This window comes from Molothrus ater, unplaced genomic scaffold (assembly GCF_012460135.2).
Source record: "Molothrus ater isolate BHLD 08-10-18 breed brown headed cowbird unplaced genomic scaffold, BPBGC_Mater_1.1 matUn_MA704, whole genome shotgun sequence".
NCBI lineage: Eukaryota > Metazoa > Chordata > Aves > Passeriformes > Icteridae > Molothrus > Molothrus ater.
In genome coordinates, this window is record NW_023416686.1 from 1,586 (window position 1) to 25,148 (window position 23,563).

Here is a 23,563-nt window from a genome sequence, read left to right on the forward strand (position 1 = left end):
TATCTTTCTATAGTTAGATTTATATTTCTAGAATACTTCTATTAATCCAAATAAAAACCCCATCTCTAACCAAAAAAATACACGAAAACACCTTCTTTTAAACGGTATCGAAATATTTTTATACTTTGTATAGTTATACTCACATTTATATATATGGTTTCTTTTGATGCAATCTATTAATAATTATCTATAATAGCTATAAAATTCTAGACATGTATTTAAAGTATTATTTATATTATGTATCGTATCTACTGCTGCAACTGATTTTTTCTTCTAGTTTTAAACTTTATCTGTACGTATTTATGATATATTTCTAGACTTAGATTTCTACCTTCATATTCTTTGTATTTATCATTTTTATCATCAAAACCCTGCCTACTGACAAGTAAAAAAAAACGCTTTCTTTAACGATTTAAAAAATATTTTTATATTTATAATTTTCCTCTTTCTATTTATCATTTGCTCTCTAGTACGTGATAACATACCTGCTCCTGCACCGCAGTGGGGCTCCCTCTCCTGGGCACCTCGGGGTGCCCCCAACGGCATCAGAGCCCCGAGTCTTCACCCCCCCTTTTCCTCTAGTTAGAAACTACACTGGAACTTTTTTCTGGAAACAAAGACACGACCTAAATCCTCTCCCCATGTCCTAGACAGATAGATGTTCAGTTCTTAGTTGACTGGGCAGCAGTTTCTTCAATAGAACGAGAAACAATATGGAAACGTTTTAGTTACAAGCAAATAGGCAAATCTGAACAAGGTCCTGGTGGCCAGCCGCTGCAGTTATTTTGAAGCCATTTTTTAAACAATCAAGTACTGATCCCACAAAAAATAAAGCAAAAAGCTGACTACTGGCTAAGAAAGAAGGAAAAATTAACTTTTGACGACAACAACAACATTCCAAGGACACAGGCTTTTTTCCAATCTCATACCTTATTACTACCTCTCTTGGGAATTCTCATCGTGGATCCCAAAAGGAATAAATCCCTCAGCATGTCCTAAAGCACCAAGGAGCTACCTACAAGTGAAGGTGGCTACTTTCAGTGCAGACACAGCTGGTGACACAGCAGTAGCGCAGTTCTATGCTGCCCAGGGATAATACTGTCTCCTCTTCTCCAGCAGCTGACTCTCTCCTGTTGTGGTTTGTGTTTGGTTTGTTCCGTTCTCCCCTCTCCTAGCTTGGCAAGTTGGTCTGGCTCAAACCCCCAGTTATGTCAATCACGGTTTTCCCCTCCTCATTTTCCCTCATTATCCCTTATTTGTCCTTGTATCCCCTCCCCAGGCCTTCTGCCAATCACTGGCACCCCGCCCCAAGTTCCAGAATCTTCCAGCTAGGGTGTCGAGTGACTGGCTGGTTGGCCTGGGCTCCTCCCCTGACCTATCCCCATTGATCCACACCACCCATCAGTCTTCAATGTATGCAAATTTTCGTTCTGTGATTGGTTTCTTGTGTACCCACCCCTTCCCTGTAAAACCTGGTCCCCGGAGGGGCCCGGGTCTCCTCCTCCGCTCGCCACCTTTGGGTGGCCACCCTGCACTTCCCCTACCCTGGATTAAACCGAGTTAATTCACCCAGCAGAGGAGGGCCGTCTCTTTTCTTCACTCCTGCGGCGTGGTTGCTTCAATATCGGTGACTGTTTCCTCTCACCCCACCCACGGTCGGCACATGCTTCTGGCTTCGTGCCAGGGGAGTGCCGGTGTAGCTGAAGGTGGCTGGATTCTCTAAATCCCTTCAGCCGGGCCCCCCTTAAAAACAGCCACAGCTTCAGTTGCTGGCGCCCACGCGGGGCCCCTCTGCATCGATTGCCTGCTCCTGGTCGGCCGGATTCGGGACCAGTAGAGCCTGGACTTACAATCTTCGCAAGGACCCTACGGATTTTGGACTCCGTCCTTTGGACGCAGCAGCACCCCGAGGTGAGCAGGCCCTCTGAGGCAGCGCTCCCCGGGGACCGGACGGGACCTCGAGCACCCCGAGCCGTCCGGCCGCAGGACCCGCTTCGCCGCGCTTTCCTTTGATAGCCCACCGGACACGTGAGTGTTTCGCCGCTCTCCCTGTCGTCCTCCCCAGTCCCCAGGGTGTTCTGCCGCCCTCCCTTGATTTTACAGGCAGGGGCCGGTGGGTGGTCACCTTTTAGTTTTCGTTTTTCCTTTTGCGTGGCAGATTGGGCTCGAAGTTCTTAGTAGTGGACATTTGACTTCGTGGGAAGTCTCTACTAGCTATGGGTGCTAAGCTGTCCACTGCCCAAAAGAGACTTATTATCCAAGTTGAGGGAATCCTTGTTGGGGGGGGAATTGTTTATGAAAAACCTGTTGTTGAAAAATTAATAAAATGGGTCTCTTCTGAGTTCCCGGAGGTTTCGCCTGACCTGATCAAAAATCCGGCCTTTTGGCGGAGGGTTAAAACTCGACTCTCGGAGTTGTTCAGGCCAGGCGACGCTTCCCTCATACAATTGGCCAGGCTTGTTGCCCAAATTAGAAAAATATTAAAAGAAGAAGGGAGCTCAGAACAGGCCACAGTTCGAGTTAAACGTTGCCCCAGTTCGGTTTCGCACCCCAGTTCGGTTTCCTCACCCTCTGTCCCGAATACCCCTTCCCGTACGCCCAAACTTAAAACCGGGATTCTGAAGGGGGCACCCCCCCAGACCAGCCAGGCGCAGGGAGTTCCATCATCCCCTGGCCCTCTCCAGAATACCCGGTCCCCCCGCCCCGAGAGTTCTGGCCAAACTCTCGGGGGCTCCTCGACTTGTCCTGCCTCCCCTGCTCCTGTCCCCAAACCCCAGAGTTATGTACCCCAGTTCGTTGAATCCCCAGTTTGCCCCGGGTCGCCTCTGGTTTCACAAGATGGCCGCGGCGTGGCCCAAAATGGAGGCGACCGCATGGTCGAGATGGCGGGAAAACCCCCATCCTCATCCCAGAATCCTTTTCTTCCAAGTTCCAACCCCTTCCTGCCTCTCGGCCACTCCCCTTTCCCCGCCTCTTCCCTCCCGACCTCCCCCCAGCTCCACCCTCTATCTGACCCCTCCCATCTCGTTTCCCCGCCTCCCTTTCCCATGATAGCTCCTCCCATCGTTCCTCCCACAATCCCGCCCCTTTCCCCGCCCACCGCTTGCCACTGTGCCCCGCCTCCTGCTCCCGCCTCCGGGGACGGCCCCTCGTCATCGGGCCGCCCAGTCTCCCGCCACGCCCCCTCCTCCCCTTCTTCCGGTTCCCACGCCCCTCCCTCCGGTTCCCACGGTTCGGGGCCCGGGGGGGGGGGGGCCAAAGGCCGGGAACCGGAGCCGGCCATGGTACCATCGGCGGCTCCGGTTGTTTACCAGCCAGAAGCGGGTGGGGGAGTGCGTCGCCAATGGGTCCCATTAAGTCATTCACAAATTAAGGAGCTGGTCAAAGCCCAAAAGGAGTACGGCCGGGAGAGTGAATACTTCCGGGGAGTTTTGGAAGCAACACTCTCCGAAGCAGAGATCACCCCCTTCGATGTCCGGCGGCTTTTCACTTGCCTGCTGAATCCATCCGAGCGGGTAATGTGGGAAGCCGCCTGGAGGAGGGGGGTGACTGAAGCCCTCCCAAGCCTGTGGAGTCAACCCCAATCGGGAGTTGATTTCACAGGTCGCCCTTTGGCCATCGACCAGCTCCTGGGGACCGGGGACTGGGAAGATGGGTACTCCCAGGCGAGTACCCTTCCCCGGGAGGCTCTTAAAGCGTCGGCAGCTGCCGCAGAAAAAGCCTTTTTGTTGCTGCCGGGGGGCGCGCCCCCAACTGCCTTTTCTAGAATCTTTCAGGGTCCAGACGAGGCCTTCCTTGACTTCGTGGAGAAGTTGAGGAAGGCCATTGAACATCAGGTGTCGGACGAAGGAGCTAGAAGCACCATCTTGCGGGAGGTGGCGTCCTCAAATGCCAACCAGGCATGCAGGGATGCCATCCTCAGCCTGCCCCTCCACCCGGCACCGCAGATGGCTGATATGTTGGAAGTGTGCGCGCGTAAGGTCCCGCTACTGACCACCAGGGACAGCGAAAAGAGGAGGATTCAACCTCCCCGGGTCGCCGCGGCAGAAGAGCCCTCCACCGAGCAGGGTGTTGCAGCAGCTGTTTCGTCGAAGTCCTCCGCACCCTGCCATTTGTGTGGGAGGACTGGACATTGGATGCCGGACTGCCCCCTACGGGCAGAATTTTACAAATTTAAAAGGGAGCAGGGACAGTTGGGGGCCAACCCCCCAAAAAACTAAAATCGGAGCGCAGTGCCCCCCTGCGCGCTGACAAAAATCAGGCGGGCCATTTATCATCATCGCGTAGGGGGAAGGGAGATCAGGGACCGCCGCCAACTAAATGTGACCAATACTTACCGGACTTGACTTCTGTTTTACCAATTCAAACAAGACCTGTGCTAACGGCCGCTTCTGCTTTTGCACCCTATAGGTTGCGGCTCTCGGAGGCTCTCCACCTAAGGACCTCCGACTTTCAACTCGTTGCTGTCGACCCGGAGTGCCCAGGTAACTGGGGACGGATTCGCTGCAAGTATGTTGTGGTCGGTGATACTAAGCACACACCACCGACGGTGAACATTATCCCGGGCCTCTTACCATCGGACCCGGGGGTGTTCGCCGTCGGCCTGCACTGTGTCCAGCCCCCCATCTTTTTGCCTAAAGGGCAGATTGTAGCTCAGGCAATCCCAGTGCCTGAAATAACCTGGGATTTATATCAAACATCAGAAAACACCACGCCGACCATCGCATGGGCCCAGGTTTTGGGGCACGAAAGACCTTGCCTCAATTGTTATATTACAAAAGGGGGGGAAGGCAAACAGCTAAAAGGCCTTTTGGACACTGGGGCGGATGTCACGGTCATTCCTTCTCGGGAGTGGCCGTCGCATTGGGAGTTGCAAACCGCGCCTGGACACGTCCGTGGTGTTGGGGGTTTACAATTGGCCAGACAATCTAAGAGCATCGTGCAAATTACGGGGCCTGATGGGCAATTGGCTTCTATACGCCCATTCGTTTTAGATTATACGGAGCCCCTGTGGGGGAGAGACCTCCTAGCCCAGTGGGGAGCCCGAATTGACCTTCCAGCGGCTCCCCAGGTTTTTCGGGCGGCGGTCACTGATGAGCGCCCTACCTGGAAGCTCAATTGGAAATCAGATAAGCCAGTCCAGGTAGTGCAGTGGCCGCTTAATAAACAGAAATTGGCGGCGCTCAAGGAGCTCGTTGAGGAGCAACTACTTAAGGGCAATATCGTGGAGACCACGTCACCGTGGAATTCTCCCGTGTTTGTCATCAAAAAGCCCAATAAGGACAAGTGGCGGCTTCTCCACGACCTCCGCCAAATCAACAACATTATAGAAGATATGGGGCCTCTCCAACCAGGGATGCCCTCCCCAACGATGCTCCCACAAAATTGGGAATTGGCTGTGATTGATATAAAGGATTGCTTTTTTCAAATTCCCCTCCACCCGGACGATGCCCCGCGTTTTGCGTTCACGGTTCCTTCCATCAACCGTGAGTCCCCAAGCAAGCGCTACCATTGGCGGGTCCTTCCACAAGGCCTAAAGTGCAGCCCAGTGATCTGCCAATGGTACGTCGCTTCCTTGCTGTCCCCAATACGTGCAGTGGTAAATGATGCCATCATTTACCATTACATGGATGACATCCTGGTGTGTGCCCCGACCGCTGACATACTTGGCCACGCCCTTGACCTGACAGTCGATGCGCTGGTTGCTGCAGGGTTCGAGCTCCAACAGGAAAAAATTCAAAGGGTGCCGCCTTGGAAGTATCTGGGCCTGGAAATTACTAAGAGGACCATTGTTCCTCAGAAATTGGCTATTGTAACAACTATCAAAACCTTGGCGGATGTTCACCAGCTGTGTGGATCTTTGAATTGGGTAAGACCTTGGCTGGGCATACCAACAGAAGACCTGGCCCCCCTTTTCAATTTATTGAGAGGGGGAGAGGAGCTAAGTTCTCCCAGGACCCTTACCCCAGAGGCGAGGATTGCACTAGAGAAAATCCAGAGACTCATTTCGGCTAGGCAGGCCCACCGCTGTCATCCGGGCCTGCCATTTAAATTCATTATTTGCGGCAAACTGCCACACCTCCACGGGGTGATTTTTCAGTGGGACAACGCCACCAAAGGCAGGGACCGGGGCTCGAGTGACCCCCTCTTAATCATTGAGTGGGTGTTCCTCAGCCACCATCGGTCCAAGAGAATGACACAGCCTGCTGAACTGGTGGCAGAGTTGATCCGGAAAGCTAGGCTGAGGATCAGAGAGCTGGCAGGCGTTGATCTTGCGTGCATATACATTCCTCTTAAATTAAATTCGGGCCACCTAAAACAAAAGGTAATTGACAGCCTCCTGCAAACGAATGCAGCTTTGCAGTTCGCTCTAGATAGCTACTCCGGCCAAATTAGTGTTGATCGGCCGGCCCATAAATTATTCAATCAGGAGTTCGTATTATCTATAAAATCGATCCAGAGCAGAACTCCTCTAAAGGCAATGACCATTTTTACTGACGCGTCTGGAAGATCCCATAAGTCAGTCATGACTTGGAGGAATCCCCAAACTCGGGAGTGGGAGTCCGATGTCACCGAGGTTGAAGGTTCACCTCAAATTGCCGAGTTGGACGCAGTCGTCAGAGCCTTTGAGAGGTTCCCTGGACCTTTCAATTTAGTTACGGATTCAGCCTATGTAGCGGGTGTAGTGTCCAGAGCTGAAAATGCTGTGCTGCAGGAGGTGTCAAACCCAAAATTGTACGACTTGCTCTCCAAATTGGTTCAATTGGTCTCCCACCGAGAGCAACCCTTTTATGTCATGCACGTGAGATCACACACCGATTTGCCGGGGTTCATAGCGGAGGGCAACCGGCGAGCCGATGCCCTTGCCGCCCCTGTTCAAGTGGCCCCGCTCCCTGATCTCTTCAGTCAAGCCAAGATCAGCCACCAGTTGTTCCATCAGAATGCGCCTGGCCTGGTTCGGCAGTTCCATCTGACGCGCGAACAGGCCAAGGCCATTGTGGCTACATGTCCTCACTGCCAGTCCCACCAGCTCCCTTCTGTCCCTCTCGGAGCTAACCCCCGTGGTTTGTCCAGCTGCGAGGTGTGGCAGATGGACGTAACCCATTATCCATCATTCGGCCGCTTTAAGTTTGTACATGTCTCTGTGGACACTTTCTCTAGTGCTGTCTTTGCCTCTGCCCACACAGGTGAGAGGGCTGCAGATTGCAGGAAGCATATGCTTCAGGCATTCGCGGTCCTGGGCATCCCTAAGGTAATCAAAACAGATAACGGCCCAGCTTACAAATCCAAGGAACTGCGGAGCTTCCTACAGCAATGGGGAATAGAACACAAGACCGGCATCCCCTATTCCCCGACAGGCCAAGCCGTGGTGGAGAGGACCCACCAGAGCCTTAAAAGGGTTTTGGAGCAACAGCATTCGGCAGTGAAGGTGGAGTCCCCTCACATCCGTCTCGCACGGGCGTTGTATACTATCAACTTTCTAAATTGCTCCTTTGAAAATCTCAACCCGCCCATAGTGCGACACTTCGGGAAGCACGAGGAGCTGCGACCTAGGGCCAGGCCCCCGGTCCTCATTAAGGATCCGGAGACCTGGAAAACGGAAGGGCCATTTGATCTCGTGACCTGGGGTAGGGGTTACGCTTGCGTGTCCACTCCCTCAGGTCCGAGATGGATTCCATCAAAGTGGGTCAAGCCCTACCGCCCTAAGCGGGGTGCAAAACCGGAACCGGTCCCACAGGTAGCAGAGGCGTGCTGGCGGCGGAAACGGCGGAACTGGTGGGCGAGCCACCATTGACCACGGTCCTGACCCCCCCCCTCTCAAGCCAGACCTTCTTAATTTATATTTCTGTTTCTTTTTAGTTGATCTCCCGCCTGCATGGACCCGATGACCATCATTACCCTCCTGACAGTCCTCCTTATCGAGACTCTACCACCACCTGCGAACCCCTGGATAGTTCCCCAGCCAAAGGCGAACGTGTGGAGGACCCTCGCTCAAGCCATGGGGCAGGAGCACATCTGCCTGGACCTTGGCTCTGCTGAAGACCCGATGTCGTCCTGCCTAGTGGGGATCCCTCTCCCTCCTTTTGAGTTTCCTTACCCCTTTAATGTTACTTACAATCCGCCCCTCATGGTAGACGCCCAGAACGCCTGGAGGGACGGGCTCAGGAAATTGACCCCCCTGCAGTCCGACCCCCCAGAGCTCCATCTAGTCGGCTCCGCTAGAGCATCGGCTTGTATCTGGTTTCAGTATTCCCCCCTTTTCGGTTCCTCGAGGTACTCCTTCATCGGGCCGCCTAGCCCGGAGTACCAAGCAGCGCAATGGTGCAATTTCACCATCCGGTTGCCCTTTGCATCTACCTCAGACACCAAACCGCTGGCGCTGCCCCGAGGAACATTTTTCATTTGCGGAGACCGGGCATGGGCTGGCATCCCCCCTCGTCTGGCCGGAGGCGTCTGTACGTTTGGCAAGCTGACGCTGCTTAACCCCAACGTCACTCAAATTAGGGATTGGAAATATAAGAGATCGCAGTCTAAATTGGCAATATCCAAAAGAGATCTTCGTGATTTCGACCCAGACTGCGACTCCAAAATTGAACATTGGGCCAAACCAAAATCGGTCGCGCTCACTCTCTTTTTGCCGTGGGTGTCGATCGCGAAGTCTCTGGGTGAATTGGGCCGCCTGGAGTGTTGGGTGGCAAAGCAAGCAAATTTTACCTCGGCTGCCTTGACTGACCTCCTCGCAGACGAGGAAACAACTAGGAAGGCGACCTTGCAAAATCGGGCGGCCATCGACTTCCTCCTGCTACTCCACCACCACAGCTGTGAGGAATTCGAGGGCCTGTGCTGTTTAAATCTGTCATCCAAGGCAGAAGATGCGAGGGTCTCCATACGCAAGATGAAAGAGCTCGTCCACGAGGTTAAGAGTGAGACATCGGACTGGCTGGGGAACCTGTTCAAGGGCTGGGGACTGTCAGGATGGGCCGGGTCCATAGTTCGGTCTGTCTTATATTTTGTTTTAGTTATATTCATAATTGTCATCGCCTGCTCCCTAATGTGGGGATTGGTTAAAACAGCACAAGAGACAACTGCCGCCTGATTATAAGGGACTGTTTGTTTTCTCCCTTCCTTTTCTTTTTAAAACAAAAAAGGGGGAGATGTTGTGGTTTGTGTTTGGTTTGTTCCGTTCTCCCCTCTCCTAGCTTGGCAAGTTGGTCTGGCTCAAACCCCCAGTTATGTCAATCACGGTTTTCCCCTCCTCATTTTCCCTCATTATCCCTTATTTGTCCTTGTATCCCCTCCCCAGGCCTTCTGCCAATCACTGGCACCCCGCCCCAAGTTCCAGAATCTTCCAGCTAGGGTGTCGAGTGACTGGCTGGTTGGCCTGGGCTCCTCCCCTGACCTATCCCCATTGATCCACACCACCCATCAGTCTTCAATGTATGCAAATTTTCGTTCTGTGATTGGTTTCTTGTGTACCCACCCCTTCCCTGTAAAACCTGGTCCCCGGAGGGGCCCGGGTCTCCTCCTCCGCTCGCCACCTTTGGGTGGCCACCCTGCACTTCCCCTACCCTGGATTAAACCGAGTTAATTCACCCAGCAGAGGAGGGCCGTCTCTTTTCTTCACTCCTGCGGCGTGGTTGCTTCAATATCGGTGACTGTTTCCTCTCACCCCACCCACGGTCGGCACATGCTTCTGGCTTCGTGCCAGGGGAGTGCCGGTGTAGCTGAAGGTGGCTGGATTCTCTAAATCCCTTCAGCCGGGCCCCCCTTAAAAACAGCCACAGCTTCACTCTCCTGCCATGGTTTCTGTAAATGCATCAGAGCACGACCTTAAACACAAACAGGCAAGAAAACACCATCAGAAGTCTTTCATTGAGCACTACAAGAAGGGTTCCAAGCAGAGACCAACAGAATTTCAAGGAAGCAGTATGCAATTAAACCACCTCAGACTCGTTCAAGTATCCGGCAGGTAGATGGAACCAAAATGGAACCATTCAGAAACGACAAAGAAAACCTCCCCAAGTATTTATACAGGAGTCCTTAACGTCAGAAATGGGATGACAGGTTATGTTCAGATAAGATGAATGTTTATTTGGATGTAGAAATAAACTTCTCTCATGGTCCTTTGCCAAAAAATAGAACCTACAAGTGAACACCTACACCTGCCTAAAAAGACCTAACGAGCCCCTGGCAGCCACCGGCATCAAAGCACAGGGGATGTTTCTAATCCAGGCTAAGGAGAACAATATCACCTTTTGTTCTCTCCAGTTTGTTTCCTCTGCAGTCCTATTTGCTTCTTATGATTTTTACACTCTCTGTATCTTCTCGGGCAGCGCTGAGTCTGACGACCGGGATACGAGAGTCCTTCCCTGCCCTACGGAGAGAACCAGGAAAAAAAGTTAAAAAAAGAACAGGGCAGTTTGAAGTTAATACTTCCGACGAGAAGCAGCACCTGACAAACAGAGTGAACAAAGCGTGACACCTCCCTGGGGACAGAAGACTTACAAACTCTCCGGGATTTACAATCCTAGTAACCAAGCCCTTCAGCACAGCAGCCAAGTGTCCCATTAGGTGGTGCTGCACCAAAGAATGATCCGAGAGGTTCCAAAGAGTGAAACGCACGTTATTTTCCAAAGACGTAAAATCGTGCAAAATAACTACAATAGATCTAAACTACAGGGCAAGAGTACAAGTGTTAACTTGAGGAGCTGGAACCATCCAGGTGAGCAACTGCTAACTGGATCCTCAACAGAGTTTGAGGAACCCTCCAGGATACAGAAGGGTTTTCCCCAGCAATGTCACAGGCCGAGTTTTGATAGAAGTACACTTGCCAGATGCTCAGAAACGTCACCCATCCTCCTCCGGGTGTCCTGAGAGAGCTGCGAATGGCTCTCACGTGGTTGGAGCTGGTTCTGTAAGGGCTCAGGGTGAATTTCACCAGATGCAACCAAACTGGGCAACACCCAGTGGGACAGAAGGAACCCAAAGCTTGTTTTACCCAAAGCTTGGGTAAGCAGAGCTCCAGCAAATACTGAGGAAACGGACAGAACAGGGTAACAAATAATAAACATACGTTTGTTTTTTTTTTTTTTTTTTTTTCAGATGAGCAAAACAATTAAGGAGAAGGTGGAAAACTCACCATGACTGAACATTTCATCACCTGTAAGCTGACCATCCTTAGCATAGAGGATTCCAAATTTAAAATTCACCGATCCCTGGAAAATAAAACCAAATATTATTTGGTAAACAGTCAAACAGAAGACATAACAATTTGGGTCCTCTAATCTTTGCATACATCCTACACATCAGAACATACATTTTATACTATCTCCTACTACACGATAATTTACCTTTAAACTTTGATAGTATAGCATAAAACCATTAACTTAGATGGGTGATCAATTATTATTAAGTTGGTGCTTCAAGTTATTTTTGCTGTCAGGTTCAAAAAAACATTACTTCTTTTTACTGTAACGAGCAATTGATTTAGAAGTCATCAAAAGCCCATCAAAATACAAAGCTGTACTCACCGGACGGGTCTGTGAGCAAGAAGTAGTTAGGCTTGTACTCACCTCTTGCCCTTCAACAACCAATAAATCCTGTCAACAAAAACAGCATCTTTAGCCCCCTCCTATTAAAGATTCTACAAGGATGATGGTTTTATTTGTGTTTAGAAGTTTGGATTTGAAATGGCCAGTTCAATGGATAAAGAGACAGTTTAAGTAGTATTAGATTATTATTATTATTATTATTATTATTATTATTATTATTATTAGCTACTGGAAGAAACAAACCAGTAGTATCTATACTTAATTACTTCTATTTCCAGGAAATCATAAAGAAAAAGAACCAAACAAAAAAAAGTCACTTCCTACCTTTTGTATCTCAGGATGAAAAATGTCTCTTGGGCTCTTCTCCAGTTTCTCAAGACTCCTGGCACTGAAATGCAAATGAACGAGTGCTTTAGAGCAGGGCAAGTGCACATTCCAACCCCGAACCACCAACCGATTGCAGTTACAGCGCTTACAAAATGAATCGTTCCCAGAGCCTCTGGGAAATGGAACGGTTGGTGCAACTGCCATTTCTTCCCCAAAATACTAACTTCCAACACTTCCTAAACTTAGTTTGCATTTTAAAAACAGAAATTAGGGAGACTCAGGGTGGAGATCAGGTTGAAATTGATTTCCTTCTAAAGCACAGGGCTCTGTTCCATCACCCTTCACTTTGGCTCCACACAGAATCACGGGGAGCATTTTAGGAGGGCCCAAGAACCAATTCTATTTCTCTCTTTTTTCTAGTTCTCTCTCTTCCTAAATCATTCAAGGCAAGTCAAATGAAAAAGGACAAGTTCAGCATCAAATTCACACTTTTTCCCTTTGTCTGCTCAAGAACAGGCTTTTAAACCACTTCTTGCTGCCTTCAACGATTAAGACTTGCAAAACAGTTTCGCAAGTTTGATAGGTTTATCATAAAAACCACAGAACGCAAGCTCTGAATTACAGGAAAAGGTACACAGGCAAATATCTCAGCTGATGGTGGCTTATTTGTAAACACATACCTTAACGGAGATTGCACTGAGAATGTTTCAGTGGGACTCTAAGGGAAAAGTATTTTCTGAGTACCCTGTAAACAAGAAAAGCTAGGATATATTACAGGACATACCCACTTGTTCTGCATATTCAAATAGGATTATCAATAAAAACATTTAAGAAGGAAGAAAACCAAGGTAATTTTACTCAGCTATATTTGCTGCCGATTTAGAGAAAAAAAAAAAAAAAAAAGTCACGGGTGCTGCAAAGAAAAAAAAAAAAGTGAACCAGAAACGCCTACAGTAGAACTTTAAAACAATTGCTTGGATAAAAGCAGCTCATGGAACATGAAGTAGAAAAAAACCGAAACCAGTATCAGACCTGCCTATTTTCTTACCATTGCACAAGAAAAATCCGACAAGCGGTATAAAGTCACTGCCTAAAACCGATCCTAGGATGTAACCAAGAACAATTGAGGCATTTGCTAATCTAAACGGAAACCTTTTCCGGACCCTAGTGTCAAATCACACGTTTTGTCTTGCAGCAGCTCGAGGCTGGAGAGCATTTCCCCTGGGGGTCGGGAGGGTAGGGGCACAAGGGGCTGAGTTTGCGGATCGCACCTGTGCCAGCAGAAGGATCCAGCCCGCGCGCTCCTTGCGCTCGCCATTCTCCGGGCCATCGCTGTGTTTTACTGCTCAGCGATGCCGCTCCATCTGTTTGCGTGGAAGAAAGAGCCACGAGCACTGAGGCACTCAGCAGCCGTGTCATTCCAGCCGCTCGTCCCCCCCCGCCCGCAGCAGCGGCAGCAGCCCGAGGGACACGGCTGCAGCTCGGCGGCTCCCGCGCCTCCGCCAGCCGCCGCACAGTGACCGCGGCAGCGCCCGGCGCCGCTCGCCCGGGGCGGCTCCTGCAGCTCCCGGCCCGCGGCAGCAAAGCACCGCCTGGCGCTCCGCCATCGGCGGGCGGCAGCGCGCCCCGCCCGAGCTGAGCCCCCGCCACCGGGACCGCTGAGCGAGGCCGAGGCACCGGGCGGACGCCCCTTCCGCGCCGCTCGGCTCCGTGCGGGCGGCCGGCCGGAGGCTTCGCCCCTCCAGCGTCGCTGCCGCGGCTCCGTCCCGCGCGGGAGAGGCGCCGGGAGCTCCCCGCGCCCAGCCCGCTCCCCCGGCGCGCGGCCGCCTCGGCCCGCCAGCCATTCATATGGCGCGTCGGCCGTTGCGTCAGACGCCGCGCTTTACGGCCGCAGGGCCTGCCGGGAGTTGTAGTCTCGGACTGACAGCCACCGCTCCGTTTGCCGCCACCGGGAGCTGCGGTCCCGCCGGGGGATCAAACGGCTCCTTCGCTCCTGGGCGCGGAAGCACCTTAGGCAGCACCGCCCCTCCCGAATGCCCTTTCTTTTCCACTCCAACTCTTTTTTCTTTTTTTCACTCTGTTTTTCACCCCCTTTTCCACTTTCGCTCTTTCTTTTTCACTCTCACCCTTTTCCTTTTTCATTTTTTTTTCTTCCTTTCTCTTCCTTCTTTTTTTTTTTCTTCCTTTCCTTTTTCCTTTTCTTTCTTTCTGTCTGTCTTTCTCTCTCTCGTTTTTTCTTTCTCTGGCTCTCTTCCTGTCTCTTTCTTTCTTTCTTTCTTTCTTTCTTTCTTTCTTTCTTTCTTTCTTTCTGTCTGTCTGTCTTTTTCTATTTCGTTCTCTCTCTCTTTCTTTCTTTCTCTGGCTCTCTTCCTGTCTCTCTCTTTCTCTCATTCTGTCTGTCTTTCTCTCTGTCTCTCCTTCTTTCTCTCTTTCTCTCATTCTGTCTGTCTTTCTCTCTGTCTCTCCTTCTTTCTCTCTTTCTCTCATTCTGTCTGTCTTTCTCTCTGTCTCTCCTTCTTTCTCTCTTTCTCTCATTCTGTCTGTCTTTCTCTCTGTCTCTCCTTCTTTCTCTCTTTCTCTCATTCTGTCTGTCTTTCTCTCTGTCTCTCCTTCTTTCTCTCTTTCTCTCATTCTGTCTGTCTTTCTGTCTTTCTCTCTGTCTCTCCTTCTTTCTCTCTTTCTCTCATTCTGTCTGTCTTTCTGTCTTTGTCTCTCCTTCTTTCTCTCTTTCTCTCATTCTGTCTGTCTTTCTGTCTTTGTCTCTCCTTCTTTCTCTCTTTCTCTCATTCTGTCTGTCTTTCTGTCTTTCTCTCTGTCTCTCCTTCTTTCTCTCTTTCTCTCATTCTGTCTGTCTTTCTGTCTTTCTCTCTGTCTCTCCTTCTTTCTCTCTTTCTCTCATTCTGTCTGTCTTTCTGTCTCTGTCTCTCCTTCTTTCTCTCTTTCTCTCATTCTGTCTGTCTTTCTGTCTCTGTCTCTCCTTCTTTCTCTCTTTCTCTCATTCTGTCTGTCTTTCTGTCTCTGTCTCTCCTTCTTTCTCTCTTTCTCTCATTCTGTCTGTCTTTCTGTCTTTGTCTCTCCTTCTTTCTCTCTTTCTCTCATTCTGTCTGTCTTTCTGTCTTTGTCTCTCCTTCTTTCTCTCTTTCTCTCATTCTGTCTGTCTTTCTGTCTTTCTCTCTCCTTCTTTCTCTCTTTCTCTCATTCTGTCTGTCTTTCTGTCTTTCTGTCTCTCCTTCTTTCTCTCTTTCTCTCATTCTGTCTGTCTTTCTGTCTTTCTCTCTGTCTCTCCTTCTTTCTCTCTTTCTCTCATTCTGTCTGTCTTTCTGTCTTTCTCTCTGTCTCTCTTTCTCTCATTCTGTCTCTCTTTCTCTCATTCTGTCTCTCTTTCTCTCATTCTGTCTCTCTTTCTGTCTTTCTCTCTGTCTCTCCTTCTTTCTCTCTTTCTCTCATTCTGTCTGTCTTTCTGTCTTTCTCTCTGTCTCTCTTTCTCTCATTCTGTCTCTCTTTCTTTCTCTCTGTCTTTCTGTCTTTCTCTCTGTCTCTCTTTCTCTCTTTCTTTCTCTCTGTCTTTCTCCCTGTCTCTCTTTCTTTCTTTCTCTCTGTCTCTCTGTCTCTCTTTCTTTCTCTCTGTCTTTCTCTCTGTCTCTCTTTCTTTCTCTCTGTCTTTCTCTCTGTCTCTCTTTCTTTCTCTCTGTCTCTCTGTCTTTGTCTCTCCTTCTTTCTCTCTTTCTCTCATTCTGTCTGTCTTTCTGTCTTTCTCTCTGTCTCTCCTTCTTTCTCTCTTTCTCTCATTCTGTCTGTCTTTCTGTCTTTCTCTCTGTCTCTCCTTCTTTCTCTCTTTCTCTCATTCTGTCTGTCTTTCTGTCTCTGTCTCTCCTTCTTTCTCTCTTTCTCTCATTCTGTCTGTCTTTCTGTCTTTGTCTCTCCTTCTTTCTCTCTTTCTCTCATTCTGTCTGTCTTTCTGTCTTTGTCTCTCCTTCTTTCTCTCTTTCTCTCATTCTGTCTGTCTTTCTGTCTTTGTCTCTCCTTCTTTCTCTCTTTCTCTCATTCTGTCTGTCTTTCTGTCTTTGTCTCTCCTTCTTTCTCTCTTTCTCTCATTCTGTCTGTCTTTCTGTCTTTCTCTCTCCTTCTTTCTCTCTTTCTCTCATTCTGTCTGTCTTTCTGTCTTTCTCTCTGTCTCTCCTTCTTTCTCTCTTTCTCTCATTCTGTCTGTCTTTCTGTCTTTCTCTCTGTCTCTCCTTCTTTCTCTCTTTCTCTCATTCTGTCTGTCTTTCTGTCTTTCTCTCTGTCTCTCTTTCTCTCATTCTGTCTCTCTTTCTCTCATTCTGTCTCTCTTTCTCTCATTCTGTCTCTCTTTCTGTCTTTCTCTCTGTCTCTCCTTCTTTCTCTCTTTCTCTCATTCTGTCTGTCTTTCTGTCTTTCTCTCTGTCTCTCTTTCTCTCATTCTGTCTCTCTTTCTTTCTCTCTGTCTTTCTGTCTTTCTCTCTGTCTCTCTTTCTCTCTTTCTTTCTCTCTGTCTTTCTCCCTGTCTCTCTTTCTTTCTTTCTCTCTGTCTCTCTTTCTTTCTCTCTGTCTTTCTCTCTGTCTCTCTTTCTTTCTCTCTGTCTTTCTCTCTGTCTCTCTTTCTTTCTCTCTGTCTCTCTGTCTCTCTTTCTTTCTTTCTCTCTGTCTCTCTGTCTCTCTTTCTTTCTCTCTGTCTTTCTCTCTGTCTCTCTTTCTTTCTCTCTGTCTTTCTCCCTGTCTCTCTTTCTTTCTTTCTCTCTGTCTCTCTGTCTCTCTTTCTTTCTCTCTGTCTTTCTCTCTGTCTCTCTTTCTTTCTCTCTGTCTTTCTCTCTGTCTCTCTTTCTTTCTCTCTTTCTCTCATTCTGTCTCTCTTTCTTTCTCTCTTTCTTTCTCTCTTTCTCTCTCACTCTTTCTTTCTTTCTCTCTTTTTCTCTCTCTATTTCTAATCTTGGCTTTCCATTCTAGCTTTAGAATAAAAAAGCAGCAGTAGAAACATTCAGGCTACCGGGGAGTGCAAAAACCCCCAAAACGGTAATGATTTTAGGAAAACTATTTCCTCCATGGGAGCCTGAAATTTTCTACAGCTGCAGGTGACATAGAGCTTTTATTTCTTCTTCTAGATAGTTTATACTTAATACTCTATTGGTACAGCGCCCCCTGCCGTCTGCATGGGCGCACTGCAGGCACAGCGCCCCCTGCCGCCTGCTTTGGCGCACTGCAGGCACAGCGCCCCCTGCCGTCTGCATGGGCGCACTGCAGGCAGAGTGCCGCCTAATGACGTCACCTCGTCAACACGGCGCCCCGCCCCGGCCACGCCCCCAGCGCCCCTTGGAAAGACCCCAAGGCGTAGGCGTTTTGCCAGCTGCCTGATCAAAATGCCGACACCCACCTCGAGCCCTAGAAACGATTTCCCGCGACGCCGAACCCTGCAGGCGAACCGGAATGCCATCATCGCAATCGAAACGCCACAGAAAATCTCGTCGGGGCCGCGGCGGCGTCGGTGTTCTGTGCAGGCAGTCCGCATAGACACACCGGGGTCCTCCGGTTTGCTGCCCTTTTGGCCGCCATTTTGAGAAGGTCAAACAAACTCCCGCGACATTGGTGACGCGCCACTCCCAACATGGCGGCCATGGGAGGACCCCCCCCCCCTCGGCCGAGAGAGGCGGTTACTCAGATGCCGGTCAGAAAACCGCCGAAATACGCCCGCCCGCGGCGCCGCTGACCGCACAGCCCGACTCGAGTACACCTAAAACGCCACAAAAATTCCGCCGGCGCCGCGGCGGCGTCGGTGCTCCGTGCAGGCAGTCCGCATAGACACACCGGGGTCCTCCGGTTTCCCGCCCTTTGGGCCGCCATTTTGAGAAGGTCAAACAAACTCCCGCGACATTGGTGACGCGCCACTCCCAACATGGCGGCCGTGGGAGGACCCCCCCCCTCGGCCGAGAGAGGCGGTTACTCAGATGCCGGTCAGAAAACCGCCGAAATACGCCCGCCCGCGGCGCCGCTGACCGCACAGCCCGTCTCGGGTACACCTAAAACGCCACAAAAATTCCGCCGGCGCCGCGGCGGCGTCGGTGCTCCGTGCAGGCAGTCCGGATAGACACACCGGGGTCCTCCGGTTTCCCGCCCTTTGGGCCGCCATTTTTAGAAGGTCAAACAAACTCCGCCACGCGCCACGCCCAAGAGGGCTGCCTGGCGGCGGCGGGCTGCAGTACCGCGCTCTGCCCACAAGGCGGCAGCACTGCCGCCCACCCCAGCCGGGGGCGCCGCGCGCCTTGGGGCTGCGGGCAGCCAAGGCGGCAAAAAAGAACAGGGGCGATTCCCCCCCGCAAAAAACTCCTCTAAAAATAAATGCCAAAAACCTGCCTCTCACCAAACAAGAACCAAATAAGCCCCCTTTCTTTCAAGCCTTCTTGAAATAAATTTTATAGTTCTAGTTTTCCTAGTTCTATTCACACGCATATTTATACCGGACATTGATGTGTTACGTCGTTTATACAATCTATTATGCCTATTCCTATTATCTGTATTTATTCATATTTTGTGGTTTTATCAATATCATTATATATTGATTGCATATTTCTATACTTTGATTTAGATTTCTATCATACTTTTATTATTCCAAAAAAAATCCCATCTCTAACCAAACAAATACCAAAAAACCCTTCTTTTAATCTATATTGAAATCGTTTTATATTTATAGCTTGCATAATTATATTCACTTTTATAGTCACAGTTTATACTGATGCATTCTCTTCATAATTACATATCACATATATATTATTCACATCATATAGATAAATTATTATTTTTATTATGTACCAAATCTACTGCTACAACTTCTTTTTTCTAATATTTTCAATTTTTATATCCATCTTGATGTAGTCATGAGATATTTTTACAAGTAGATTTCTACCTTTCTATCATTTGTATTTGTAGCTTTTATCATAAAACCCCTGCTTTTGCCAAGTAAAAAACAAAACCTTCCTTTCTTTTAAACTACTTTTAATAATATTGTTGTATTTACATTTACCATATCTATAATGTTTTAGATATTATATCATAGTGATGTACTAGCTTTATGGCTATTTCCTATAATAGATCATAATAAGATATATACAGTATCACTTGTATTACGTGTTGTATGGATTTATGTCACTTTAGATTTACAATCCTTTAATAATTTTATATATATATCTGCATAGATTCGCAACACATTTCTATATTTAAAATTTCCTTTGAGCTGTGTTTATAGTTATCATCTCTATTGATATATCTATAAACATACACAACGCTCTATTAAAAAATACAATATCTTATTGGAATATATCATGACTTATGTTACCTGTTAAATTTTAAATATAGATCGAATAGATCAAAATAAAAGTTTATTCCCATTTCTGCACATCTACTTGTTTTGTTTAAAGATAGCTATCCTTAGAATTTTACATTTAAAATCCAATTCCTAAATACAAGGACAAAACAAACAGCATCGAATTCCCACCAATGTCTTCCAAAACCATCAAGATACCTCCACCAGCCAAACAACTGCCAGCGAAAAAAACACACAACACTCTTTTCACTGACAGTTCTCATCACATCAGAAAAATGGAACCAAACGAAAAGAAAACCCTGGAGAAACACACGCAGCAAATCACAAAAGCCTCTAAAAAAACCCAAACCAACTCGCTCAACTCCAATCAGTGCCACTGACCCTGAACGTCATTTTAAAAACTAACCAAAATTCTACATCTACACTAACTCAAAGAATAAGCAATACTCTGTCAAAAGAACTTTAGAAAGCGAACTAATGAACGAAATAGAAAAAAAAAAAAAAAATCTCAACCACTAAAAATAAGAAAATAACTACCCAAATTAAAAAAAAAAAAAAACAAAACAAAACAACAAAAACAAACAACTACTTAAAAAGACCCACCATATAAATACCCACGTTCCCAAAAATAAAACTGATCAACAACCACCAAATACGTCGAAGGACAACAAAAAACGAAAAGAAAAAAAAAAAGAAAGGAAAAAACCAAAAGAAAATACATTTGTAAAACAAAAGTCCCCCAAACCAAATCAACTTTAATTTACAACAAAAAAATTATTCCCAGCTGAAGAATAAACGCATAGAGCCTCATTCGATCAAAATAAAAATACCACCCAGAAATAAACACAAAGCCTAAAGAGAAACGTAACCATTAACAATATCTCCCAAATGATCCCGTAACAATACAACATACACTACAATCAAACAAACCAAATCAATAAAAGCCCTGGAAGACGATAAACACGAACGCAATTAGAGAGATTTTAAAAACCCCGCTGCTATTAACGACACGACGCCACCTCGAACCCACCGAAACAAACGCTACACGCCCACGCTAATAAAAGCCACCGCGACAGAATTAAAATCCGAGCCGCTGCTTCGCGCAACGACCCGTAGAAACCATTGCACGCCTTTAAAAACAGAATAGCCCGGCAAAAAAAATATCCGACTACAGAACTCGATTCAAACCAAACCTTTATCGTCACCACCTGAACCGAGAACCGTACCGGTCAGGAAGAACGCCAGAGCCCTTAGCGCACACCCACTGCGACCCACACAAAACCGTGCGATCGATCCCTACAGAGCACCTCCGAACCACGACACCCAAGAACCTGCGGCAGCCGAACCCCGCGCTGCCGGCCCCGGACGGAGCGCGGCTCCCGGCGGCAAAGCGGCTCCTCCGGCGCGCAGGGGCGGCGCCGCCCCGGAGACCCCCCCGCCCCCGCCCGCTCCCCCTGCCCGGGGGACCCCGGCGGCGCCCGAGCCCCGCGCCCGGAGCGGACAGAGCGGCGGGCACCGGCCGGGCCGGCGCAGCAGCGCCCGCGCCGCCTCTGCCGCCCTCGGCCGGCCCGGCGCCAGCCGCCCTCGGCTCCGCACGGCGGCTCGCACCGGCAGAGCGGCTCGGCCGCTGCCGCGCCAAATTCCCCGTGCGCCTCGGCAACCGCCCGGCCCGGGCCGGCAGCGCTCCCGAGCGGCAACGCTCCGGGCCGGGCCGCGGCCACAAGAAGCGCCCTCAAATGCAGCGGCACAGCCCCGACTGCAGCCCTGCAAACGCTGCCAGAGCTGCGGCTTCCCGCAACTGAACCCCGAAACTGACGCCGCGGGCGGCGCTCACCTCGCTTCAACAAGGGCAAAGAAATGGGTTCTCCCCTTCAAGTTCATCCCCTGGGAGAGCAGAAAAGAAGGGGCTTTCCTCCGATGAAATCCTTCAAGCCGTGTGGAAAGGGGGATTTGGACCTCAATTCAAACCCTTGCAAAGGAGGGACACCAGCGCTGTCCCCTCCATTTAAACCTTAGGATGATGAAAATGGGCTGGCTGCCTTCAAATCAAACCCCTCAGATGACAACAATACTTTGCCCATTCCCGTTCAAATGGAACGCAGGGATTCCCTGTCACCCCTGGGATACCCCTAACAGCCGGGAAAAGGCAGGTTTTCCTTCCATCAACACCCTTCGAACCGCAGGTGAAGGCGGATCCCTCCCAGTTCGAACACAGACAATATTAGGAGAGTAGCTGCTTGCCTCTCCTTCTTTTGTCTTCACAAGCTCCGTTTTTGGTCCTGGGGAACCGGGGAGGGGGGACTGCCAAGATCAAATCGAAAAGGGAAAGGACCAAAGTCCCCGCTCCAAATCCACACGCGCTCACCCGTTCGGCTGCTGCTTCCCGGCACAAAGATTCGTCCCTCGGCACCTCCTTGAAGCGATGCTCCGCGTCTCCAAGCGCGCATCCAGGTGTTCGCCCAGACGCTGCGAGAAGCTCTCGCAGTCCTTCCATGAGACAGCCCCGGGAGCCCCCCATGAACCCCTCTTCTCAGCAGCTCCATGCAAAAGGGAGCTGAGGCGAAGCCTCCCCCTAAAATTGCCTCCCCCCCCCGCCCCGGCAGGAGCCGGCCCCTCATCATCCTCACAGCTCACACCTGGGGCTGCTCCGAGCCCCCCATCATCCTCACAGCTCACACCTGGCGCTGATGCCACTCTCCAACAGCGCCTCTCCCCGTCCAGCACACAGCCCGCTTCTCACAGACACAGAGCCAACAGACATCTGCTCCGGGTGCTGGCTGTTCTTAGTCCGTCTGCTTCCACAATTCAGACACGGACGTGCGCTGATGGCACTGAGGGAAAGCTTTCCAGTGCACAAAACTGTCATTCTGGTAGCACGCTTTGAGACGCCTTCAGAAAAAGCAGAATCAGCGCCACCTCCTAAGAGCCCTGCTGAGGAACCCCGCCCTCCTTGGGACACCCAATGCAGCAGAGCTCGAAAAACAAAGGGAAAAGTCAAGCTTGGAGTGGAAAAAGACAATAGAAATACAGCAGCCTTTCAAGAAAGCCTTCACACAGTAATAGTGGGACCCGGTCACATTTCTTCTTTCCTTGCTCTCTGGAATGACATCGATACGAAGTACAAAACCCACACGAAACCCAAGGCAGAGCTGGGATTTTACACGTCTTCCTTTTGGCTCTCGGGATGACAAGCGCCTCTTCCGGGACTGCGACACGATTTGGGCGCTGGCAGAGAACGGAGGCAAAAGGTGCCAGAGAGCCCCTTCTATCGCCTTCAGCCCCTGCAGCTGTTCTGAGGGTTCCAGGGCACAGCTCGGTCCGTTCCTAGATCAAAACCTCACGGCAATATCTTCAGAACTACTACCCATCTCCAGTCGGAAACTTCTACATTCCTGGAAACAAATGAGTGCGTAGAGAGGGTTTCTCCCCAGCTGAGTTTAGAGACCAATTCCTATTCTTTAGCAATACCTAGAAAACCGAACGCCTTGCCAGGTTTTAGCATCCTACACCCACTCACCCCTCCCTCCCTGTGCATTTGGTGGCAGCTTTGGGTCCCTCTGGGGGACGGCACCCAGCGTGACCCCCGCCCCTCACCTGCTCCTGCACCGCAGTGGGGCTCCCTCTCCTGGGCACCTTGGGGTGCCCCCAACGGCATCAGAGCCCCGAGTCTTCACCCCCCCCCCCCCCCTTTTCCTGACCCCCAAAGAAGGCTCAGAACGAATCCGACTGCCCTGGACAGCAGCGCAGCGCTTCCCCCAAGCCCTTCCCACACGTGCATGGCCCCAGCAAGGGATTCTGCTGCAACAAGAAAGCGGGGGCAGCCCCCAGAAGGCTTGAGGTTCCTGCCCAGCCTCGCTGTCACGGGCCGGGGGCAGCGAGAGAGGGAGCGGCACAGACGGCGGGGACGGCCCGGCACAGGGCGGGGGCCGCTCTCAGCGCGATGCCGGCAAAGCCGCAGCTCCGGCGCTGTCGGCCGGGCTGCTTGAGCGGCACGGGGGGATCCGCCGAGAGCCTCCAGCCCCGCGCGGGGACTCCTGCAAGGGCCCAGGGGCGCCGGGCTCCGGCCCTCGGGGCTTTATTCTCCGGCAGCCCGAGCCCCGCGGCTGCGGGGCAAAGAAGGAAAGGGGGCACGGGAAGAGAGGAGCGAGAGCAGGGCATGAGAAAGGGCGGCGAGGGAGCTCGGGCTGCGCAGGAAAGCGGGACGGGAAGGGAAAGCCCGGGACGAGGGTACAGGGAGGCTGGGCAGAGGAAGGAGAGAGGGGGAACAGAAGGGAGTAGCGGGCTAGGGACAGGACAGGAAGGAGCCGGGTTTGTGGGGGGAGAGGGAATGGGGGAAAGGGAGCGAGAGAAG

At 50.3% G+C, this 23,563-nt stretch overlaps 2 protein-coding genes across 10 annotated transcripts; one reads left to right on the forward strand and one right to left on the reverse strand.

Annotated features, from left to right (window-relative positions):
• The first annotated feature begins 1,564 nt into the window (after positions 1 to 1,564).
• Positions 1,565 to 9,570, forward strand: LOC118701188 (uncharacterized). Of its 3 annotated transcripts, XM_036405821.2 has the most exons (3): positions 2,982 to 3,515; positions 4,411 to 4,484; positions 7,861 to 9,570. In XM_036405821.2, exon 3 carries the CDS (start codon positions 7,877 to 7,879, stop codon positions 9,095 to 9,097), a length of 1,221 nt encoding a protein of 406 aa, XP_036261714.1. In that variant the 5' UTR covers positions 2,982 to 3,515; positions 4,411 to 4,484; positions 7,861 to 7,876; the 3' UTR covers positions 9,098 to 9,570. The 3 variants fall into 3 exon arrangements, with proteins under 3 accessions (XP_036261715.1, XP_036261714.1, XP_036261712.1); XM_036405822.2 differs by lacking the exons at positions 2,982 to 3,515; positions 4,411 to 4,484 and adding an exon at positions 1,565 to 2,028; XM_036405819.2 differs by lacking the exon at positions 4,411 to 4,484.
• A 219-nt stretch (positions 9,571 to 9,789) lies between these two features.
• LOC118701190 (GTPase-activating Rap/Ran-GAP domain-like protein 3) lies at positions 9,790 to 14,077 on the reverse strand. 7 transcript variants are annotated; one of them, XR_008509087.1, is made up of 6 exons: positions 13,151 to 14,077; positions 11,877 to 11,940; positions 11,574 to 11,600; positions 11,141 to 11,216; positions 10,254 to 10,375; positions 9,790 to 9,830 (listed from the first exon to the last, which is right to left on the reverse strand). XR_008509087.1 is itself a non-coding variant. In XM_054518363.1 (5 exons), exons 1-5 carry the CDS (start codon positions 13,207 to 13,209, stop codon positions 10,308 to 10,310), a joined length of 336 nt encoding a protein of 111 aa, XP_054374338.1. In that variant the 5' UTR covers positions 13,210 to 13,726; the 3' UTR covers positions 9,855 to 10,307. The 7 variants fall into 7 exon arrangements, 2 of the variants coding, with proteins under 2 accessions (XP_054374338.1, XP_054374339.1); XR_008509089.1 differs by having other exon boundaries at positions 11,532 to 11,600; positions 13,151 to 13,727; XR_008509088.1 differs by having other exon boundaries at positions 9,791 to 9,807.
• Between the last annotated feature and the right edge of the window lie 9,486 nt (positions 14,078 to 23,563).